This window comes from Toxorhynchites rutilus, chromosome 2 (genome assembly GCF_029784135.1).
Source record: "Toxorhynchites rutilus septentrionalis strain SRP chromosome 2, ASM2978413v1, whole genome shotgun sequence".
NCBI lineage: Eukaryota > Metazoa > Arthropoda > Insecta > Diptera > Culicidae > Toxorhynchites > Toxorhynchites rutilus.
The window spans coordinates 336,475,197-336,498,217 of NC_073745.1; the positions used below are offsets into that span (position 1 = coordinate 336,475,197).

Here is a 23,021-nt window from a genome sequence, read left to right on the forward strand (position 1 = left end):
TGCAGTAGGAATAATGTATCGAAATCATAAAAATGTCACATGGACCGATCTGACATAACACCGACCATTTGAGGACACAACTTCAAATCTCTTCAAATGACAAACGGCTTCGCGCTTGGAAATACTGAGACTTAAGCCACCACACAAAAATATAATTGAAAAATAACAACTCCTAAAAAATGTGTTCTATATGTGAATTTTTATAAGTAGTTTAAATTGAAATTTTACGTTGAAACTGAATTCTGAAAATTAAAATTCAACTTTCTAAGAACGATCATTGCTGGAATGGCAACACTCTCATTTCAGAAAATGCAATAATCTTAGCTTAAAATCGTCCATTAAATTGATTGTTTCAAATTGATTTTTGGAAACCGAATTGCGGAAATATTCCACATGTCCGCATATGTCAAAAAATGGACGGTGTGTTTTTCAGCAACATATTTTGGTTTCGATGTAGGGTTCAGGACATACAGACGAGATTGTTTCTGGAATATATGAACCTGAAATTAGAAGCACTTTAAAACAAGATAACTTCACTCCACCTCTACTTACTCAGAAACTAAGAAGTTTAATTTATTAGAATAACTGACTAGAACCTCACTGATCACATCCAAACATATTTCGAGCATGTCATGCATACCCCTCTATGATCAGTTCCAGAGTTAAGCCAAAAATCCATAATGCGACTCTATGCAATCGAAATTTTACGGTTATAAATTGCCATCATAACAAGTGATCACTGATTAAGTGATCGGCATATTTAGGGATAAAAGTTTTCTAACAACTCTTTTTCTTTTTTGCACTTTTTTTTTATAAATCCCCAAAAATAAACCAAAAAACGAGAACTCTTACAAAAATTGCGGTCATCAAGCATGTTCACATTATTGACATTATTGACATGAAGCATGCTCTTAGATTTTGTTTCACACACATGCGAGTTTTTAGCATAATTCGATTCGAGAGCAAAGCGAGCAGGACAATGTAACATTTTTTGCTCGTATGAAACCACCAAAACATAGATGAGAAAAAACATTTGCAACGCACTTATAATTCCTGATTATGCCACACAAGGATAAACTCGTGTCAAAATATTATTTGATATTTTCAGATAATTCTTTTTCATTCATTCTATGAGTTCTTGGGTTTCACCATATTTGGAAATCAACATTTCTTCGTTGTCAATTGCAGAAAGTCGCTATGATATGTATACAAAATTATGTTCTAATTCAGGGTAGAATGTGGTAACAAATATCACTATTCAATAATTATCCTCTTTTTCTTTCTCTCTTTCTCTTTTTCTCTCTCTCTCACACTCTTTTGTTCTCTCTTTCTATTTCTTTTTTTTTCTTTCTTTCTCTCTCAGAGAGAATACGCTATGTAAAAAATCTTAGGCTTTCAAGAAAAATATAAAAAATATAGTGCCCTTTGTCCCGAGATCATGTACAGTATAAAGAGCAAATGCAATCAATAATCACGAAAACCACATCCGATTTCCTTGCAAGCGTGATATTTTTTTCAGAAAAAAACTAGCTCATTGGCTTTAATGTGATATGTCGATCATCCGAATCGGTCCAGTAGTTCAATAGTGATTTTAAAAAAAAACTTATTTCTAGAAAAAAGGGAAAAATTAATTTTTCGAACCATTGCACAATGGTCCAGAAAGTGCATTTAAGTAGAAATTAGCATCTAGAGCTCGACAGTTGTTTCTCTTGATATAACCGATATAGCGCTTTTTTTCTAAGTTACGTTAGGGTCACCCTAAACAAACAGTTTTTTGCTCTCACTTTTATATTGCAAATTTTACATGCAAACTATCTTAAGAAGTCTTTTAGAGCTTACTAAGACAAACATTTTGCGATGCAGAACTTGTCAATATCTCAACTCTACTCAAAGTTATTGATATTTCTTCCCAAAAAAATATGCTCTCTTCATTCGCTTGTCATTCTTTTTGGGGCAAACATAAAAATTGTTCGTTGACGTTTGAAAGAGCATACATGACTCTACATAATGTGGGATTTCCAAAACTATGTTATTTTTTGTATTTGAGTAAACTACAATTGAAATCTAATCTAAAATTGAGAGTAAAATTTGCAATATAAATGTTAGAGCAAAACAACAGTTTTTTTTCATGGTGACCCTAACGCACCTTAGAAAAAAGGCGCTGTACCGGTTATTTCAAGAGATAGAAAAAAAACTTTGTTCTACAAATATGTCTCAACTAACTTGTACTACAACATTGTCGAACTATGTTTATCTCTATCTATAAAGATAAGAAAGTTAGATTTTTTATTTCATCCAACATTTTGGTAACCATATTTTTGACAACCTCAAAATAAGCGCTTTATCATTTGTAACTACTTCGTGGAAGACAATTTTCGTCTAGAGAATAACTGTCAAGCTCTAGATGTTAATTTCCACTTAAATGCACTTCCTGGACCATTGTGCATTGGTTAACTTTGAAAAATCATAACTTAAAAACGAAAAAAACATATCTCTGATTTTGGACATTTTTTCGATTATCAATTCCGTTGAGAATTTATTGTAAAATAACTCAAATATATTTCTAAAAATGTGAAATATCCGATTTAAGGGTTATCACCGCATATTGAAGCAGCATCTAAGAGTTAAATTATTGTTCTGTGTGTTGAACTTTACCGTTCGGTTTTAGGTTTTCGAATGATGATTCCAAGAAAGAATTTTTCTTTTCCGTCAATCATAGCATTGACGTATGTTTCACAGCCACCGACAATCGACTCCTACATACCGAAGCGTGCGAGCTACTGCAAAACAGTCTCTGCAATGAGTCAGTCGTCAGTACATAAACAATTCATGACTGGGTCGTGAAAGGGGAGCCTAATTCCTCCCACCCAACTAACCGCGCGTTGGCGGATTGGTAGTAATGCTTTTGTTTGCCTGATCAGAACAATGGTCGGGTTGTGGTGGCATATGATTACGGCGGTTGTCAGCAGGCCAACATTAAACGAGTCGAAGGCTTAGTTGTTTTACAGGTTCGAATAACAAAAACAAAAATCATTTGTTTCAACATATGAATCTAATTTCAACAGTGCTCATGTTATGCCGATGTGTCAACAACAGTTACCAATAATGGATTCAATCACGTTAGGAAAAAAAAGCCCACACTTTCAGTTAATGATGCGTGGAGGAGCATGGTTAGTTTCCTTTGTTTGTTATGTGATATCACGTTTGATAATTCCTTCAATCCGAGCCTTGTTTGTAGAGTTTCTTGGAACAGAACTGTCAGAATGGGACTCGATACGCTCGTGACGTCGTCTGTTGTTATCGCTGAAGCGTTTCATATAGCATCAGCGCATGTTTCGAATACGTTCGACCGGTTCCAGCGTCACATCCGAAACACGTGTGAATCGCGGAACGAGACCATGATGACAATAATTTGTTTTTTCTCTATTCTGATCCCTAATGACATAGAAATCACGTCCAATCTATTATTTGCGAATGTTTGAAAAGTGGTGATATACAATGAACATCCCATTATGTGCAAATTGTAGATTCGGGAAACAATGACTGAACGTGAAAAGTGTTTATTATTATTTCGCTACAACAGAATGCTCATGATTCTACAAGCATTGCACAATTTTGAAGAACTCCCAAAAAGTCAAATTCAGTATGGTATGTGGAACAACCCTCGCATGCAATGGCACAAATTATTTTGTAGAATCCATGAACTCTTTCCGAACGGTAGATTTTCTGGATCAAAATGGAAATGGATGGGAATGTTAATCAATGATAGTCCGCACAGCAGGACGCGAAGCCGCCCAGAAGGAACCTCATAATGGTTTCCCATGGTGGTGCTGACTCGATTATCGCAATAATTGCTTGCCAGTTTTTTTTCTTATCTTATCATGAGCTGAACGGGACGGATAGGTGTGTAGAACGGATGTGAGCGCGATCATAAACTTAATAATTTAGTTTGTTTGAAAAAAATTGAAACGTCGATTGTTGTCGAAAAGCTAGCCAAAATTTCGACCTGGGGCTAACTGTCTGATACATTTATAAAGGTTGAAGGAGTGTACTTTTGTGGGACACAAGACTGCGCATAATGCGTTCAGAATTTGAGACAAATGTAGTTAAACATTTTTCTAGTTTTTTTTTTTTTTGTACTAAATTTATTTTCAAATGGCTCAGCAACATTAAGTAACAATGAGCCGAGTTAATGAATAGGGAAAAGCCTATTTGAGTAGAACAATTCCAATGTTCTTTCTCAAAAAGGCATAAAAACCCTATTATCTTTTCGTGAAATGTTACAATATGGATAATGACAAAATTCACAATAACATAATATTATAGGCTTCTTGTTTAAGCTTCTTGATACAGAGATGTCCATCTCCTAGGAACTTGCTATCTCCTTGGGACTGAGGAAGGGATGAAAATCTGCTCACTTTTCGAATTCTGAAGAAGAAAGTTGCAATAGAGAAAAGGAAACGCTAATAATAAAAATCAAAACAATAAAGGAAAACTAAACATATATATTCATATTTGAAAGTGTATGGATTTGAGAAAATCATAAATTAAAGAAATAGCATCAATATTACGAGTAGCCAGAACGTCGCGAATCGGAAAATTAAGTGGAATTCCCTTATTGCGAAAATTTTCTATTAAAGATAACCTGTCATTTTGAAACTCTGAACAAAACCACACAATATGATCAATATCCTGATATCCTATAACACACACGCATAGGTTACTATCACTGATGTTAATTCGAAAAAGATGTGCATTCGAAGAATAATGGTTAGACATGAGTCTGCACACTACCCGTATAAAATCACGAGAAAAATTATACCCTTTGAACCATGGTTTGAGAGAAACCCTAGGAATGATAGAATATAGCCATCGGCCTTTATCACTACTATTCCAACTTGACTGCCAAGATACAAGTGCCCGTTCACGAGGAAAATGAAGATATTCATCGAAAGTAATAGGCCTATAGAATAAGTCTCCTTCCATAGCGCCCTTCTTAGCAAGAAAGTCTGCTTTCTCATTTCCTGGTATCGAACAATGATACGGAATCCATACAAAAGTGATATTAAATGAACTAGTTATCAGAGCACTTAAAAGTTGATGGATTTCAGATAAGAAATACGACGCATATCTAGTTCTCACTGAACGGAGTACCTCTAAAGAGCTGAGACTATCAGAAAAAATAAAAAAGTGATCTGGGTTCAAGGTCTGAATATGGAGTAAGGCCATGTATATTGCAGCCAATTCTGCAACAAACACCGAACAAGGTAAACTAAGCCTACGGAAAGTGAAGAAGTTGATATTGAATATACCAAAGCCTGTGGATCCATTAAGACAAGATCCATCAGTAAAAAAAGATTTGGTTGGGTCAATATGTTTATACCTTGACAGGAATATCGCAGGTATAACTAAATGACGGAGATCATCTGAAATATTATGCACATAATCCTTCATTGACACGTCAATAGTAATAGAGGAATTGAACAAAATTGAAGGAATGATCTGGAAACCAGATAAAGTAGATGGACTTTCCAAAGTCATAAATTCATGATATAGAGACATTCTTCTAGATCGAAAGCCTGAGTTCAACATTTTTTCAAAGTTTGCTATCACCTTCGGATTAAGTGTTTCACACCGTATTAAAAAACGGAATGATAACTCGAAAAAACGTACGGAAAGAGGAAGTATGCCAGCTAGAATTTCTAGGCTCATTGTATGTGTTGACTGCATACAACCTAGAGCAATACGCAAACAGCGATATTGAATCCTTTCCAGATGCAAAATATGGGAACAGGCAGCGGACCTGAAGCAAAAACTACCATACTCCATAACAGATAAAATGGTTGTTTTATACAACCTAATCAAATCCTCAGGATGAGCTCCCCACCAAGTTCCTGTTATGGATCGAAGAAAATTTATTCTTTTCTGACATTTTTGTTTCAAGTAGCCTATGTGTTTACCCCATGTTCCTTTGGAGTCAAACACAACACCTAAATACTTGAATGACATCGAGCGACGAATCGGTCTATCCAAAAGTTTAAGCTGTATTTGTGCAGGATTATGTTTTCTTGAGAATACAACCATCTCTGTCTTCTCAGTAGAAAATTCAATACCCAATCTACAGGCCCAATCAACCAAATTGTTAAGAGAATCTTGCAAAGGATTATGAAGATCGGTGCTGTCTTTGCCCATTACCGATACTACACAATCATCTGCAAACTGTCTCAAAGTACAATTTCCCGATAAACAAACATCAATATCATTTACATAGAAGTTGTAAAGAATTGGACTAAGACATGAGCCTTGAGGAAGACCCAAGTAGCTAATGCGTAAAACTGACAAAGAACCATCAGAAAAACTCATGTTTTTCACGCATTAGATTAAACAGAAAACTATTTAATTTCTGGGAAAACCCATTTCGACGAAGTTTTTGAAAAAGAACTTCAATGGAAACAGAATCAAACGCACCTTTGATATCTAGGAACACTGATGCCATTTGTTGCTTACTACACAAGGCAAAGTTGCAAAGGCAAAGATGAAAGAAGCGCAAGACAATCATTGGTTCCTTTGCCTCTACGAAACCCGAACTGCGAAGGCGAGAGAAGATTATTAGATTCAACCCAGCTGTCTAAACGATGGAGAATAATTTTTTCTAGTAATTTGCGAATGCAAGATAGCATTGCAATTGGTCTATAAGAATTATAATCAGACGCAGGTTTACCAGGTTTCAGAAAAGCTATAACTTTAATTTGTCGCCACTCATGCGGAACAATATTCTGCTCAAGGAAAGCATTGAACAGTTTCAACAAACGTCTCTTCGCATTATCAGGTAGATTTTTCAACAAATTAAATTTGATCCTATCTGACCCTGGAGCCGTGTTGTTGCAAGAAAGAAGAGCAAGAGAAAAATCAGTCATACTGAACGGAGGCTCAACATCATCAGATGTCTCTAAGAAGGGAGAAGGTGCGGGGGCTGATTCTGGACATATCTTCTTGGCAAAGTCAAAAATCCACCTTTCTGAATATTCAACTTCTTCATTTGAATGAGATGAATTTCTCATTTGTCTGGCAACTCTCCAAAGAGTGCTCAAGGAAGTTTCTCGTGAAAGCCCATTTACAAAATGACGCCAATAGCCTCTCTTTTTAGCTTTAATGAAGCTTTTGAATTTACGCTCCAGATAAATGTAGTTATCATAACGTTCACGGGTGCCCAATTTTCGCCAATCCTTGAACGCATTCGATTTATCTTTATAGAGATTTGTACATTCTTGGTCCCACCATAGATTAGGAGGACGTCTACGAAACGAATTACCAGGAAAGCGCTTCGTCTGAGCATCAATAGCACTGTCAAGAATTAAACCAGTTAGAAAATTATATTCTTCCAGCGGGGGTAACTCATGAACTAATGCCACCGATTCTGAAATAATTGAAGAAAATCTCTTCCAATCAATGTTTTTAGATAAATCATGCTGAATATTTGTTGTTTCAGACGATTTTGAATTATTTGAAATGGAAATAGTGATTGGCAAATGATCACTTCCATGTGGATCTTGGATGACATTCCAATAACAATCTAAAGAAAAAGAGGAAGAACACAGGGACAAATCTAAGCAACTAGTGCGGCCTGAAGATGGAGCAATTCTTGTTACATCACCTGTATTCAAAATTGCCATGTTGAAGTCCTCACAAAGATCATAAATCAAATTGGCCCTTCGATCATCAAGACTCACCCCATCCAATTCCATGAGAGTTGAAATCTCCCAAAATAAGATTAGGTTGCGGTAAAAGTTCAACAATATTCACAAGATTTCTATAATTAAGCATAGTTCTTGGTGGAATATAAATAGAAGCAATGCATAAATCTTTACCCTTGATACGTGCCTGACACGCAAGAATTTCAATTCCTGTGACTAAAGGCAGGGGAATCCTGTAAAATGGGTAGCATTTTCTAATACCTATGAGAACTCCTCCATAGGAATCATCGCGGTCTAAACGGATAATATTGAAATCATGGATGTTTAACACATTGTCCGAACGAAGCCATGTCTCAGAAAGAGCAAATGCATCACAATTCAAAAAATGGAGCATTTGCTTGAAAGAATCAAGTTTAGGAAGAATACTTCTACAATTCCACTGCAAAATAGAGGATTTTCCTGACTCATCCGATAAATTAGACATCGAAATTAATGAACGCCAGGAGGGGCCATTTTGAAGTCATTTGTTTAGCTATCTGGCTGATAGAAGGAAGCCAAGCAAAAATTAAACCTTTCATTGAATCTGATATTCTGAAAAAATCAAGAATCCATTGAACAATTGATGAAAAGGATATACCTCCTGAAAAAGATTAGGATTCAGGAACCGATTGTGAAGTAAATTGAGAATGGCTTGACAATTCAGGGAAATGAACGTCATAATTTGAAGATCTCCAACCAGGAGGGTTATTCTTGGGTGGAGCAGAATAATTAGAAGATTCTGGATTATTAGAGATCAATCCTCTTTTTTTAGATGGCTTAGATGAAGAAGCAATTTTTCTCTTCCTGACTTTTCCTGTGATTACTGGATCAAATTGAGCATCCGAATCATCATCCTCTGATAAAACAGAGAAAGGATTTTCTGAAGCCTCGGGTCCCTGAGGTGAAACTGCCTTGAGCATATCAGCGAAGGATCGATTAGAACGATCCTTAAGTGATTGCTTGAGTTTCATCGAACGTAATTTGTATTTCGGACAATCCTTAATTGTATGAGGAACATCTCCACAAAAAATACATTTATCAACATCTTTGTTACAAGTGACTTCGTCATGGTCGTCTCCACATTTTGAGCATTTCGTTTTATTACAACAGTAGGTTTTAGTGTGACCTAACTGATTGCAATTTAAGCAAGTCATTATTTTAGGAATATACAACCGAACTGGAAGACGAAGTTTGTCAATAAGCACAGAATTTGGAAGTGCTGTGCCTTCGAAGGAAATTCAAAAAGAACCAGAAGGATAATACTTTTTTTCTGTACCCTCAGATTTCAAAGAGTTCAGAGATCTCACCTCCAAAACTTTAGCATGTGGAATATTTGCATTGTGGAAGATACCCTTAGCTTTTAAAAAATCTTGAAGTTGAAGAGATTTTTCCGTAACTACACCATCGATTTCAACAATGTGAGCCGGAATATAAACTCTATATTCATTAGTGAACAAAGAGTTTTTCACTATCGCGTTAGCGTCTTTGTAATTTGAGAGCACAACACGAAGTTTATCTTTATTGACTTTCGTCATTTCTAAGACACCTGAGTAGTTAGACGTCAGGTCTTTGCAAATTTGAGGTACTCTTAGAGGTTTCCCTTTCGGACGGAAAAATACCACCCAACGGTTTTTCGATGATGCCGGGGCGTTCTGGTATTGTCTAATACGTGGAAGTTGAGCAGAATTAGGCAGAGATTGTGTCGAAGAGTGTAGAACAGAGTCACTATTTGGTACAGACGAAGAGTTTGACTGCGATTGTTTTTGTTTTTTTCCTGAAGAAACCGTAAAATCATCTGGAGGAGGGTCTAAGACTCTCATTTCAGCATCGAAGGGTTCATTACCCTCCATTTAAAAAAAAAAAAAAAGGAGTCGAAAGAGTCGTAAAAATGAGAGAGAAGATTCTTTAGAACACGTAAATATTAAATGATAAATTAAAAAAAAAAAAATTAATAAAATGAAATATGTGTATGTATATGTAAATGTATACGTATGCGTGAAAGAAAAATAAAACGAAAACTTATCTTAAATGTATCTAGATGAATGATAGAGAACTTCTAAAATCCTTGAAGCGGATCCAATGGCAACTTCACACTCCAAAAAAACACTTGAAAAATAATTCCGACTTCAAGAAAATTCCTTTCTTCTCAGTATATCGTCCCGGCTTCTTTCGAAATACCGTCAAAAATAGTCTTGAATATAACTGAAAATCACAGAGAAAATAAAAGGAACGGAAAATACGTTTTTATTCGTGATGATTTGAAATATACGTCACCTTATTCCCAAGGCTTGCTGCTATATGATTCTAGTTTTTTAACATGAATATGTATATGTAATTAATGTTATTGTAGCGAACAAAGGCTTTATTGTATCCTAAAATCAAATTAATTTCGCGAAACAGTACCATTTTGAGTGATGAGACACTGTTTAACGGTCAACAAAGCTGAAGAGTTCGGAATTTGAGACAAATGGTGTATTATCAGAACGAGGACTGGCAGGATCGCTGTTCGCACGGCTTACTCACTTAGGCCTTCCATTTTCGCTAACTTTCTCAAGGACAATCGGGGTTCATGACTCAAGTAACGGTATTCCTAGAGGCGAATGACGTGACTATAGAATATCATTAGACGAACTTCTGAAGTTTGTTATCGACCCGTGTGTCAAACAGGAGTTGAAAAGTTAGATTGCTTCCAGAACAGTCTCCAGAATGCAACGCGGTGCTGATGTATAACAAGTTTTTTGTACTCAGTTGAGCTCTTATTCCTTGTATACACATGCGCTCTGGCGAAGATTTGCCTGTGATACGAAAGACTTTCAAAAGAAATAGGTGGTATACGCTATGATTTACGCAGTAAGAAAAATATCCATAAGCACCGTGAATTAAGGCTGATCACTACAATTGTCATGAATACATTAAAATATTTTTTGACGTAGGACTACGTCTAACCGGAGTATATAGGGGGTAAAATGAAAACCGAAACACAGAACAGGCAGAAAAAAATGAAAAAAATGAAGAACATGCAAAATGCATGAATTGATCTCACATGGCATTATACAATCTTTTTATTCACAAAGCAAATATATTGAATTCAATTGAATTCGGAAATTGTTTCATTTGATCAAAAATTTAATCAATACAAACAAATGATTGATAAGCTAAGTTGGTCCCACGTCAACCTTGCGGTTATATCATAGATATAACCCACCCATTTTTTTCTGTTTAATTCTCATGATTTGTTAAATAATTTAACGAATAATTGAACATTTCACATTATTTGCTATATTTCGGAAAACGTAATATAATCGGAACATTTTCAGTGATAAATTCGAGAGTGATATAAACGAGACGTGATATAAACGCCCAGTGATATGATCGAGTAGTCCCTGTATTATTTTCAAATGGATAGTTAACTACGTATAAGATTTAGCAAAAGCCTCTGTGAATAGAACAAACCATATGTTCTTTGTTAATCCCATCATTTCTTCGGAAAACGTTACAATAATTAAGGTATGATTCAGCAAAAATGAATCAACAATGAAATTATATGAACCATAATAAATTATCTTATAATAGGAATACAAACAATAAATGAAAAACACTCATTCTTGAAGTGTCTGGATTCTAGAAATAGAATCTAGATTAAAAGTAGCGGATGCGATCTGGCGTAGTGGTAACATCCATGCCTCTCACGTCACGAGTTCAATTCTCACTCCCGACATTCTTCCAAAAATTGAAGTTAAAAGTGACGAACCAGCCAAATGAGTTGAAAGTCACTATAATACAGATAAAAAAAAATATTAAAAGTAGCCAGAATGCCGCGGATGAGAATATTGGTTGACATCACCTTACTGCGAAATTTTTCTCTCAATTAATCTGATATTTCGAAATTCAGAAAAACTCATACATCATCTCATCGGTATCGTGAAAACTGACACATAGATCACTATCACTTATTATGATTCGAAAAAGATGTGAATGCTATACATTTGGATCACATTATAACGTGTGCATTAGGGTGCCAAAAATTTCAAAAAGTTACCATATACAAAATGTTCACCACCTCGAACAAACACCCTATTCTGAATTGCAGCTCAATCGGACTTAAGGGAGAGTGGCGCAAAGCTGTCAAAGTTTGAGTTTTTTGAAAATCAAAAAATCATCCTACCCCTTGGGAAATCGGGGTCTTCGAAAAAAAAATTGATTCCAAATGTATTAAAATTGCATGAAACGTCGAGATCTGTCATCTCAAAAATATTTTTTTTTTCGTCAAAAATCAGCACTCTGGGACTTTTTTTTCCGAACACGAAACGAAAAGTATGGTATGCCAAGTATAGGTGCCAATAAAAATAGTTATCTCGATTTTCAATTCGGAACTTGCTACGAAATGTTTATTTGCACGATAATATACCCTATGTAAAATATTAGCTCATTCGGACTTCATTTACTAGTGTCCAAGACGTTAAAATTTGAGTTTTTTGAAAACCAAAAAATCACCGGAAATCGGGGTTCACAAAAAACATTTTTTTATGCCAAATGTCTTAAAATTGCATGACACGTCAGGCTTTACAGTTATCAAAAAAAAAATTTGTCAAAAATCGATTTTTCAGGCGAAAAAACGACCAAGTGCCAGAAAAACTTTTTTTTTACAAAAAAAAATCAAGATAACTGTAAATTTCGACGAGTAATGCAATTTTAAGACATTCGGCATAATTTTTTTTTTCTTAAAAACCCCGATTTTCGGTGATTTTTGGTTTCCAAAAAACTCAAATTTTTACGTCTGTAAATGAAGTATGAATGAGCTAATATTTTGCATTGGGTATATTATCGTGCAAATAAACATTTCGTAGCAAGTTCCGAATGAAAAACCGAGATAACTATTTTTATTGGCACCTATACTTGGCATACCATACTTTTCGTTTCGTTTCGTATAAGTCCCAGAGTGCCGATTTTTGACAAAAAATTTTTTTCGAGATGACAGATTTGTTTTTCGAAAACCCCGATTTCCGAAAAACTTTCAAGAAACTCAAACTTTGACCGCTTTGCGCCACTCTCCCTAATGTCCGATTGAGCTGAAATTCGGCATAGGGTGGTGAACATTTTCGAGGTGATGAATATTTTTCATGAGGAAACTTTTTGAAATTAGAGATGACCATTTTCATTGGCCACCTAGTGTGCATGTTATGTCAATGTGTCAACATCCACCAGTAATGGATTCAATCAAGCTAGGGAAAATCGCTAGGTTATGATGCATAGAGCCTGAGTTGCATCCTTCGGTTGCTATTTGCTATCACTTATGATAATTCCCTGAAGTCGAGTCTTCAGTTGGCATAGCTTCTGGAAACGCACGCGAGGTTGTCAATTATCGCTGGAGCGTTTCATACAGCGCGGAGCGCATGTTTCGAATCAGTTCGAGCGCTTCCAGCGTCACATCTAGTTAGAGCACAAATGCGTGGTGTATATGGAATGAAACCATAATGACGGTAGTTTGTTGTTTTTTTTGTCTATTCAAATCTTTGATGACACAGGGAATCACTATGAATTTATTATTTTCGGATAGATGAAAAGTAGCGATACACAATGGAACTTTAGAACCGTGGAACAACAAGAAAACGATTGAGAAAAGTGGGCATTGTTTCGTGAACTAACAGAATTTTCTAAATTATTCTGGATTGAAATTTTTGTTTTATTGCCACTGGCGTCAGATCTTTTCCGGAATTATAATAGTAGGGAAGCTACAAACTTTCCACTGAGTAACGTTTGTGTAGACTTTTGAAGAACTCCCAGAAAGTCAAATTCAGCATGGTATGGGGAGCAACCCTCGCATACAGTGGCACAAAGCCTTTGTAAAATCCATGAGCTCCTTCCGATCGGTAGATTTTCACAAAGCAATCGAAAATATTGTTGTACAACAGTCCTTTGCCAGACGAAGATACACCTGTAACGGGAATTGTTATTAAATAGGACTGTTCCCGTTGCAATTTTTCAATCACTTGCCTTGATTAGTCATCCTAGTGGTCACAACGTCACATGGCGACATTAGTACCGAAGTGAAAAGGCCTGCAACGGTACTGCTGGCCATCGCTGTCAGCACAACGGATTCTCGAAACATCTCATACCTCGTGAAGAAATCTTTGCACGCCGCGAAGGATGCCATCTGAGTGGATGACCCCATCGAAACTCGTGCCAAGTTCGCGGTGTACCCTCGGTACAATCCTCGGAAGCCACCTTCTCGGTACATGTTGACCAGCGCCGACATCATTCCGGTGTGCCGATGTTGGAATTTGGCCGTGTAACTTCCACTACTGACCGCCTGTTGTTGGGTCTTCACCACATACACCGGACAGGAAATTGTCGCACTCGCGACTCCGGCAAATGCGCCCCAGAACACTGGCAACAGGGGTGAGAGCAACGCATTCTCACTTCTCGTCCATCCGAGATTGTCCACCGTTTGGTATGTTCCCAGTCGAACACTGTTCATCGAAAATTGGTACAGCACAGCCGCCGGTAGACCCTTCTGAAGTCCTCGAAGTCCGTCGGTGCGAATCACCGATACGATCGATTGACGGAAGCCTTTGTACACCCGTTTCCCAATGTTCTGTCTCGCAAGCAGTTCCCCTTCCAGCTGCTGCCGAGTCTTGAGCACATCAAACGGATTCGTGAACAAAACCGCACAGCAGGACGAGAAGCCACCCAGAAGGAACTCCATCGTGGTTTCGCAAGATGATGCAGACTAAACGTGATTGTCGTAAGTGCCACACACTTGGCAGTGGGTTTTTTGTTATCTTATCACGAGCCGAACGGGACGGGAAGGTGTCTCTGGTATGGATGTGTGTAAGTGATACCTTTTGTTATAAAACGCGATCTTAAACTCGTTAGTTTTAGTTAGTTTGAAATGTGTTGGAATAGAAGTAGAAGAAGCGTGCAAAAATATTAACCCAGGGGCCAGCTGTCTGATCCATTTGTGACGGTGAAGCAAGTGTGTTATTCTAGCACACAAGATAGCCGCACAAAATGAATTAGTTAAGGTGGACATTAACAAACTTCTGTGCATATGTTGCGCTTATATAATTTTCTCCGGTGCATTTCACGGATTATGTTTTATGTTTGTCGCATTTGTTCCCATCCCTTCCTTCTGTATTATGTTGCGCGCACGTTACTGGCCAAGCAGATCAAGACTGGCGGCCAGATTTTTACGACCAGAATCTGATGTTTTTTTGTTAAGCGAACCCGAACTGCGCGGCTGCGGCAAATTAATACGTGTTATTATTCCTGACTATCAATAGCGATCTAAACTTTCTAATCTGTTTGGTATCCCGCACTCAGTTCTGTTCTATCATGTATGAGATTCATTCAACGAAATGCACATTGGAATTCTACTTTCAGTTTCATTCCAATCAAACCACTTCTTCTTCTGTAGGAGCCTTAAACCACTACGACCATTAGGGAATAAGTCAGGGAATTAGGGAATAAGTGATAGTCGCACTAGGATTTGGCATCTCCTCCCACAAAGGTATGACTTCCTTAACTTTTTTGGTTCAGCAGATCAAATCTCATTAGTCATAAGAAAGCCCTTTTCAAAAAGTCATCATTGGTGCAAACATATTTTTTCACTAAAACATTTTTAAAATTATGGTGCGAAATTCTCATAAGCGCAACTGGCATTCTAAATATTTTCCCACCAATATGTAAACATCTTGACCATTTTTCAACACATTTTTTCAAGAAGGGCCCAAAATATGGCATCAGAAGGAAAAAATAGGTAAAGGTAACTGCAAAATTTAAAACCGCGACCGGAACCGCATCATTCAGCTTGGGGAGACTGGAAAATTTAATGCTTCGGAAATAAAGCAAGAACTGGAACTTCCCATATCCAAACGACGTGTTTCCCAAATTTTTCGGGATCTGGAAATCTGGTTTACATGAAGAAGGCAAAGAAACCAAACCTCACCCCAAGGCACATTAAAGCAAGATTGGATTTCCCTAAACAGCACATGGATTGGAAGGCAGAATGGGATGAAGTGATCTTTTCCGACGAGAAAAAGTTCAATCTTGATGGTCCCGACTGCTGCGCGTATTATTGGCATGATCTACGAAAAAATCCCGAAGTGAAGTTGAGCAGGAATTTTGGTAGTGGAAGTCTAATGGTGTGGGCTGCGTTTTCAAGAAAAGGGAAGACTCCTATCGCCACTATTTCGACAAGGATGAACTCCTATAACTATGTAGAGCTACTGGACAGTGTTTTGGTGCTATTTACAGAAGACATTATGGACGACAACTTCATCTTCCAGCAGGATAATGCTGCCATTCACGTGAGCAAGAAATCATTGTCATGGTTTTCCGAAAGAAACATTCAGGTTATGGACTGGCCAGCTCGTAGCCCGGATCTCAATCCCATCGAGAATCTCTGGGGAATCCTGGCAAGGCGAGTCTACAGTGGTGGACGGCAATTTGCAACAGTTCGTGAGTTGGAGAGATGTGTAAGGGACGAGTGGAATAAAATTCCACATGAAATGTTGGATAATCTGATTAAGCCAATGCCAAACCGTGTCTATGAAACTATTCTGAAAAATGGTAAACCAACAAAATATTGAATGCTCTCATTTTCATGTATAAATCGTTTTTTGAGAATAAAGTCTGATGTGCGCTTATAAGAATTTCTACCTTGAAAACACGTTTTTCTCATTCTGAATAACTGTTGAGAATAGGATTGGGACTTTTCTTGGCAAGATAAACTTGATGTTCGAAGGTCATTTAAATCCCATGAAAATATTTTGGAAATATATATCTAGAAATTTCCTCCGACTTGCACTGTGATCACGCGTATTCTAGAGCTTGCCACTCAGAATGCATTCAAGGCGTGTTATTTGGCATAGAAATCTCAACTAAGTACTAATAAAAATGACGCAAGTAATACTACGTTGAGACGGCGAAGTTCCTCTAGGAACGTTAGTGCCATTGAAGAAGAAGAAGATATCTAGTTAATCTTACAGCCAAAATATACATGTGCGCTTATAGGAATTTCTCGCACTGTAGTGTACTTCATTGACACAGTGATTGCTTCGAAGTTTTATAATGAAATTTGTCTTTGAGGCAGAAATTTTGCATTTTTTGAATCTTTGCATCTTTGAAAAAATAAGATTGAGAATGGGAAGACGGACACTTGGCAGAAAAGATGGACACCTGGGGTGGGAAAGATGGGCACTAGGGTGCCAATGAAAATGGTCATCTCTAATTCCAAAAAGTTACCGCATAAAAAATGTTCACCACCTCTAAAAAACACCCTATGCCAAATATTAGCTCAATCGAACTTAAGGGAGAGTGGCGCAAAGCGGTCAAAGTTTGAGTTTTTTGAAAATCGAAAAACACCCAAGGGGGGGAGTAAAGCATATCGTGTTTTTCGAAAAAAAATGTTTGATGCCAAATGTCTTAAAATTGCATGAACCATCTAGTGTCATCTCGAAAAATTTTTTTTTTCAAAAATCGACACTGTGGGACTAAGTTTTTTTTCGGAATACGAAACGAAACGTATGGTTTTGGATACCAATAAAAATAATGATCTCGATTTTTCATTCGGAACTTGTTGCGAAATGTTGATTTGTACAATAACATACCCTTTGCAAAATATTAGCTCATTCGAACTTCATTTATTAGTGTTGAGTAATTCCAAATGAAATCGACAAATGACAAAACATGAGTATTTTTGATTCGAATGATCATGGAATTTTTTGACTCAAGCGTAACTTTTGAAAAGGGCGTATGGATTTGAGTAAGAGAAATCTTTGATAATTTTGTCTCAAAAACTATGAGTCGTACCGAAATAGTGTCTTAGAAAAAGTTATAGAGTATTGATGGTTGAATATAGTACTCTATTATTCTAATTTGGGTGAAGACAAACTCACAAAATATATGGACGACGTAGATCTGATCAGCCGTTCTCCCGTGATGATGAGTTATACGTACGTGGGAAAAAGTCTCTTTTATATATAAAGATTGTACTGATTATATGCAGAGGTTTTTATGACCAACATGTAATATATAGAAAATGTGTTTGCTTTGTGGCATTTCCCGTTTTGAAAATACGCAAATAAATAAAAATCCTTACTGTTCTTTAAATGACCAATATCTTTACACTCACAACGTTTGACTACAACCTGAAATGTTGCTGCCAATGGCCAGTCTAGCATTAAACTCGTCTCATATTGGCACTCACCACAAGCTCGCCTTCTTCGGAATTCTCTTGAAATTTCATGAAATGTTTAATAATTTATGATTTCTTGAATGTTTCAGTCACACAAGATAAAGCAGGAGTTGCGAAACAAGCATCTTAGCAATACATCAATGAGGAGTTTCTGGGTTTTCTCTATAAGTGTACAAAATTACACAGACTGCTATGAAATTTGACAGTTGAAAACAAAATATTTGAATGAGTTGCGCTCAAAAAAAGTTTGTCTTGCTCATTTGAAAAAAATACCATCAGATTTAATAGTGCTGTTTGATACGTATACATCTCTATGCAGTTTTTATGCAGAATTATGTGGAAAATTTGTTTTCTACTATTTTTGTCATATCTCATCTTTGGTATTTCTACCTGAGTCTGAGTCACATTCATCGATAAATCTGGAAAAAACTGGTTAAAACATACCCTCGACCATGATACCCCGCTTTTTTACCCGCATCACTGGGTAGCATTAAATCCACAATATAAATACTCTTTCAGTGCAGAGCCAATCATAATCATCGGCAAAGCCAAAGTAATACGTCTCAGTGAAACATCATGTATCTTCTCAGCGACGAAGCAAAGGCTCTCCTAAAGGAAGACCTTCGGACAGATGTCCTTCGCAATGCACTGATCTGCCGCTGCTGCTTCCGGTCGTCGTATTTGGTGGACATTAGGGAAGACGAATCGGTCAGCTCAATGTTAGACTTTTGCGGGTTTTTCGATGTGGACCCATCCGAAACGCCACTTCCACCGTACATTTGCTGCACCTGTATCGACTGGTTGCATATTTGTGCCCACATGAGGTTCCTGGAGGGACGAGCGCTGATGATGATTAAAAAGTTTCGCAAAACTGGCGGCAGGTGGCCCATGCCCCAGTTGATAGAGAGCAAGTACGTTCACGGCTCGCATCGAAGGTTAATCGAAAGCCGTCCGGTGATTCCACCGAGAGTTTCGCTGGTCAGGAAGAGACTTTTCCAAACTGATGACGACGAATCGACCGATACTGAAAGCGAAGAAGAATCTGATGATGAGAATCCCAGGAAGATGAGGCGAATGCGTTGAAAAAAAAACATAAATAAATTATCAAAACCGAAAAATTGTGTATTTTTTTTATATATTTAAAAGATAATTCTTCTTAACTGACTGACTGACTGACTTCTTAACTGTCAGTTAAGTCAATCCGGCTCTCCGTTTATCCAATATAGCATGTTTTTAGATGGAACTCCCGGTATCGTGTTCCAATATCCTAACTTGGATTACTTGGCGAAATTATTTAACCAAATCAATTTCTCCGATTCATACCTTCCAACTACTTCAATATCTTTGAAGAAAAGAAGAAGGATTCTACATAAATGGGGAAATTCTCCGCTACATTACTGCCATGGAGGCAGATTCGCTTCAGGATTCAGGCAGCATTTTTTTACAGTCCACTGTCGTGTAGTATGAATGTAGAGATTTGTTGGTATCATCTACCTGTTATCATGGCAATGAAAAACTGCTGCAAAATAAAGTATCAGTCGTGGTGCATTTCCGGAAATTTGGTCTAACTTCCAGAAGCTCGAATATGTGGCTGACAGAACACGTAAAGGAGGTGTGCGTCAAACAGACCGCCGCACTGATTCAACAATTATCCAAGAAATCAATAGAAATCCATCGGTAACTATTCGATCTATCAAGAAAAGACTTTAGCTTTCAGTATCCGACCGTACAATTAGCCGCAGAATCAGCGAACATGGATTGAAGAGCAAGTTCGTTCGTAAGCTAGTTCCAAAAATAAAACAAAAAAATGGCAAAAACAAACATTTTTTCATATTTCCTTATTTTGTAACTGTCAGTCCCAGTGACAAAATTTTTCTAACAAAAGGCTCAGCGGTGTGACCAACACGGGGCTCAACGTGTTAATCAAAAACACGTAAAGTAAAGCTCGGTGGTGGAAACATTATGGTCTGGGGCTGCTTTGTCTGGGCCGGAGTAGGAAACTTGGTTCAAATCAACGAAATAATAACAGCTGACGCATACATTGACACTATCAATGAAAATCTTGCAAAAATCGGTATAGACAAAGACTTTCTTTTCCAACAGGACAATGAAACTAAACACACTGCCAAAAAAACGAAGGCTTTTTCCAAGTCTAAGCGGATGAAAGTTCAGGAATGACCTGCTCAAAGTCCAGATTTGAACCCTTTTGATTTTGATACTGTGGGCTATTCTGGACAATAAAGTAGTCAAAACTGACGAAACAATCAAGGACGCGTATTCCATAGCATTATTGAGAGCCTGGAAGAAGACGCACAACATTCGAAGAATTTGGTGGAGAACATGCCCAAACGTCTTCAGAAGGTGACTGAGGCTCGCGATGATCATATTCCATACTGAAAATCGCATCGTTTTTTCATGAATTTTTAATGGGGATTTTTTTTTCATGTCATGTTGGTTTTTGGACAAATTTCACTAATTTTCTTCACAAGCTTTGATATAAGAGTTAATTGGGAACATTGTATTTCCATCTCTGTGTACATACCTTATTAACTGCTATAATACAAAAACATACTCTCATCCTGGGCTCGGCAAAGTCTTATTCAACTGAGGATAATCTGGAGACTATGAAGAAATTCCCCTTCGTACTCAATTGCAATTGAGTTTTGGCTTCTTCCAGCTCCCAGCACTCTACGACTCAACTATCGCATTTCATTCTTCCCCGTCGAATGGACTTCAATGCATATTGGAGTGATACCCCCCAAAATGAATTCGTTTCTCTCTCTCATGTACCCTGTATGTATATATCGATGTTTGAGTTCAACGTGGTATCACGTAGGTGAACTAGTCATGCAATATTATAAAACACAAGAACTTCAAGTGATCCTGGACGAGTTTTAGGACCATCTTTTCGCTGCGATTGAATTCAATCACTTTGAAGGGAATACTGAAGTTAGTCTTTGTTTCCATACAGTTTTCATTCATGCTTACTATAGTGTTCAGTTGCAAATCATTCTCGATTCTAGTAACCAATTTTAACGATTTTTTGGAGTACAAAGAATCCATAAAAAATCGCAAATTGAAGAGGAAAAGATCGATCTTCTAAATATCGATCCAAGATCGGTCTATCCTACATTCAACCCTTGACTTCGTAAAGATCACCCTAGCTATTTCTAGAGCTCTATTCTCGCCTCTAATTGGATAAGATTCAGCTGTATCGAAGACCTGTGCGAGTCCGGAAATAATTTGGATTGAGCCTGGGAAATGTGTATCCATCATAATACTAAATGTTTCCTGGGAATCTGTTGTATATTGTATATTTTCTCTCCAGACTACCAAATCCATTGGAATGATTGGGATTTATGGAGCCTTGCTACAACAGGTAATTATCTACCTGTTCACAGGTGAACTTCCAATCCCTTCTCTTAAATTCACGGATTTCTTTGTCATATTCTGTTAGACAGTTTTTGTAATATGTCCAATCAGAAATAATTTTTGTTTGGTTGAAGAGTTTTCTAACCAATTTTCTAAACTTTTCAAGTTTTTGTTCCTCCAAGATGCATTCTTTTTTGAAGGTTTCCGCTTCAGTGGATATTTTCCTATATTTAATTTTCCTATATTTAATATTGGTTTCAAGTTCTGATGAAACTATTTCCAGCTGTTCAGTGGTAGAAATACTTCACTTCACTTCACTGATATCAAAATTTTCTCCGGAGGTTTGAATGATAACTATCACAATCTGTTTTACTTGGATCTCTGAACTGTTCAATCAAATGATCACCAGAATTACAATTAAATATTACACATTTCTTATTTTTTTACCACATCCGTTTTATTTTCTTCGGTTCGTTTGCTGTAACAGGGCCGGATTTATTCGTGTACATTTTTATCTCACGATAAATTTGTTGTATACTACACAGTAGCCGTTTCAGGCGTAAGAGTATTCCTATCTTATCGATACACATGTCGCTTTTTTTCGGCGTAAGAATATTCCTGTTGTGCGAATGTTCCCCAGTTGGACCATACACAGCGGGACTGTTAATATGATGCTTCGATTGGTATGTTATTAATAGTACAAATTACCGATTCAGCAGATCGTATGTAGAGTGAGAGGCGGGGATCACCATCCCATGATGATTGTTGCGTGGAAGTAGTAGCTAGAATAAAACACAATAATGGTCAACTGAAGGCCCTGAGTTATAAGCTCATGATCGTTCGCTTAGTAGCGGACACGCAACCAATTAGGCTACGAAGACCCCCTGGAGATGGGTTGGAGTGAATGGAGATTATATGTTTATGATCAGATTGAGCATTTTTATTAGACACTAGCTTGCCGGCTTCGTCCCGCCCAAAATTTATTTTTCGTTATCACATCCACGTTTTCCTACTAAGCGCTGTTCATGGGTTCAATCGCAGAATTATTCATTGATTGATCTTCTAATCTACCCTTTAAAATTACCTTCTACTATAAAATTACTAGTACTTCTCCAAAACTCGACATTATAATATAAGATTATTTTCAGATACAAGTCTCGTTCAAGATTTTTCAACAACTTGCAAATAACATGTTTCTCCGTTACGTTACATGCCAAATTTGGTTTTATTGGCTTGATTAATTCTCGAGTAATGCAGAAATTTGTGTTTCATTTTGTATGGCAAGCAAACATTCCCCCCTAATATTGATGTCGCTACTAGGGGATGTTGGTTTGTCCGATTGCCCAACCCTAGTAAATGCAAATCGATTTTTTTTTTCATGAAAATCACATGTAATCAAGTTTGGGTTTGTTGAAAAGCTTCAAGTCTCTAGTTGCTAATAATACCATGAGGCGTTTAAATTATTCAAATTTTTATGTGTTTTAACGCTTTCTTTAAAGAGAAATTTTGTCCGGAAAATGATCATAGTTTGTCCAGTTTTAAAATTTTTAAATGAAAAATTCGAATTTTCAAGTAGATGTTACTTTTCTCATTGCTTGAGTCTACTATCCCGGAGCTCCCGGAACTTTTTGAGTGCACTGTGTAGAATACATAGAATACTAGAAAACAACCTATTCCCTTTTGGCCTCATGTCACCATTCGGTCAACTGAAATAGGAA

General features: G+C 37.1%; 2 protein-coding genes across 4 annotated transcripts in view; both read right to left on the minus strand.

Annotated features, from left to right (window-relative positions):
• The window catches only part of LOC129767125 (protein draper), a 79,203-nt gene that overhangs the window by 47,589 nt on the left and 8,593 nt on the right, over positions 1-23,021 (minus strand). The gene's annotated exons all lie outside the window — the stretch shown is intronic.
• On the minus strand, positions 13,430-14,779 carry LOC129767127 (solute carrier family 25 member 35-like). The gene is made up of 2 exons (XM_055767749.1): positions 13,728-14,779; positions 13,430-13,668 (listed from the first exon to the last, which is right to left on the minus strand). The coding sequence occupies exons 1-2, from the start codon at positions 14,437-14,439 to the stop codon at positions 13,466-13,468; spliced, it is 915 nt and encodes a 304-aa protein (XP_055623724.1). The 5' UTR covers positions 14,440-14,779; the 3' UTR covers positions 13,430-13,465.

Bases quoted from the DNA above. Each gene is read 5' to 3' on its own strand.
- LOC129767127 (XM_055767749.1), bottom strand. From the start codon at position 14,439: ATGGAGTTCCTTCTGGGTGGCTTCTCGTCCTGCTGTGCGGTTTTGTTC. The intron at 13,669-13,727 runs GCAAGTGATTGA...TTCCCGTTACAG, and splicing joins CACTAGGATGACTAATCAAG to GTGTATCTTCGTCTGGCAAA.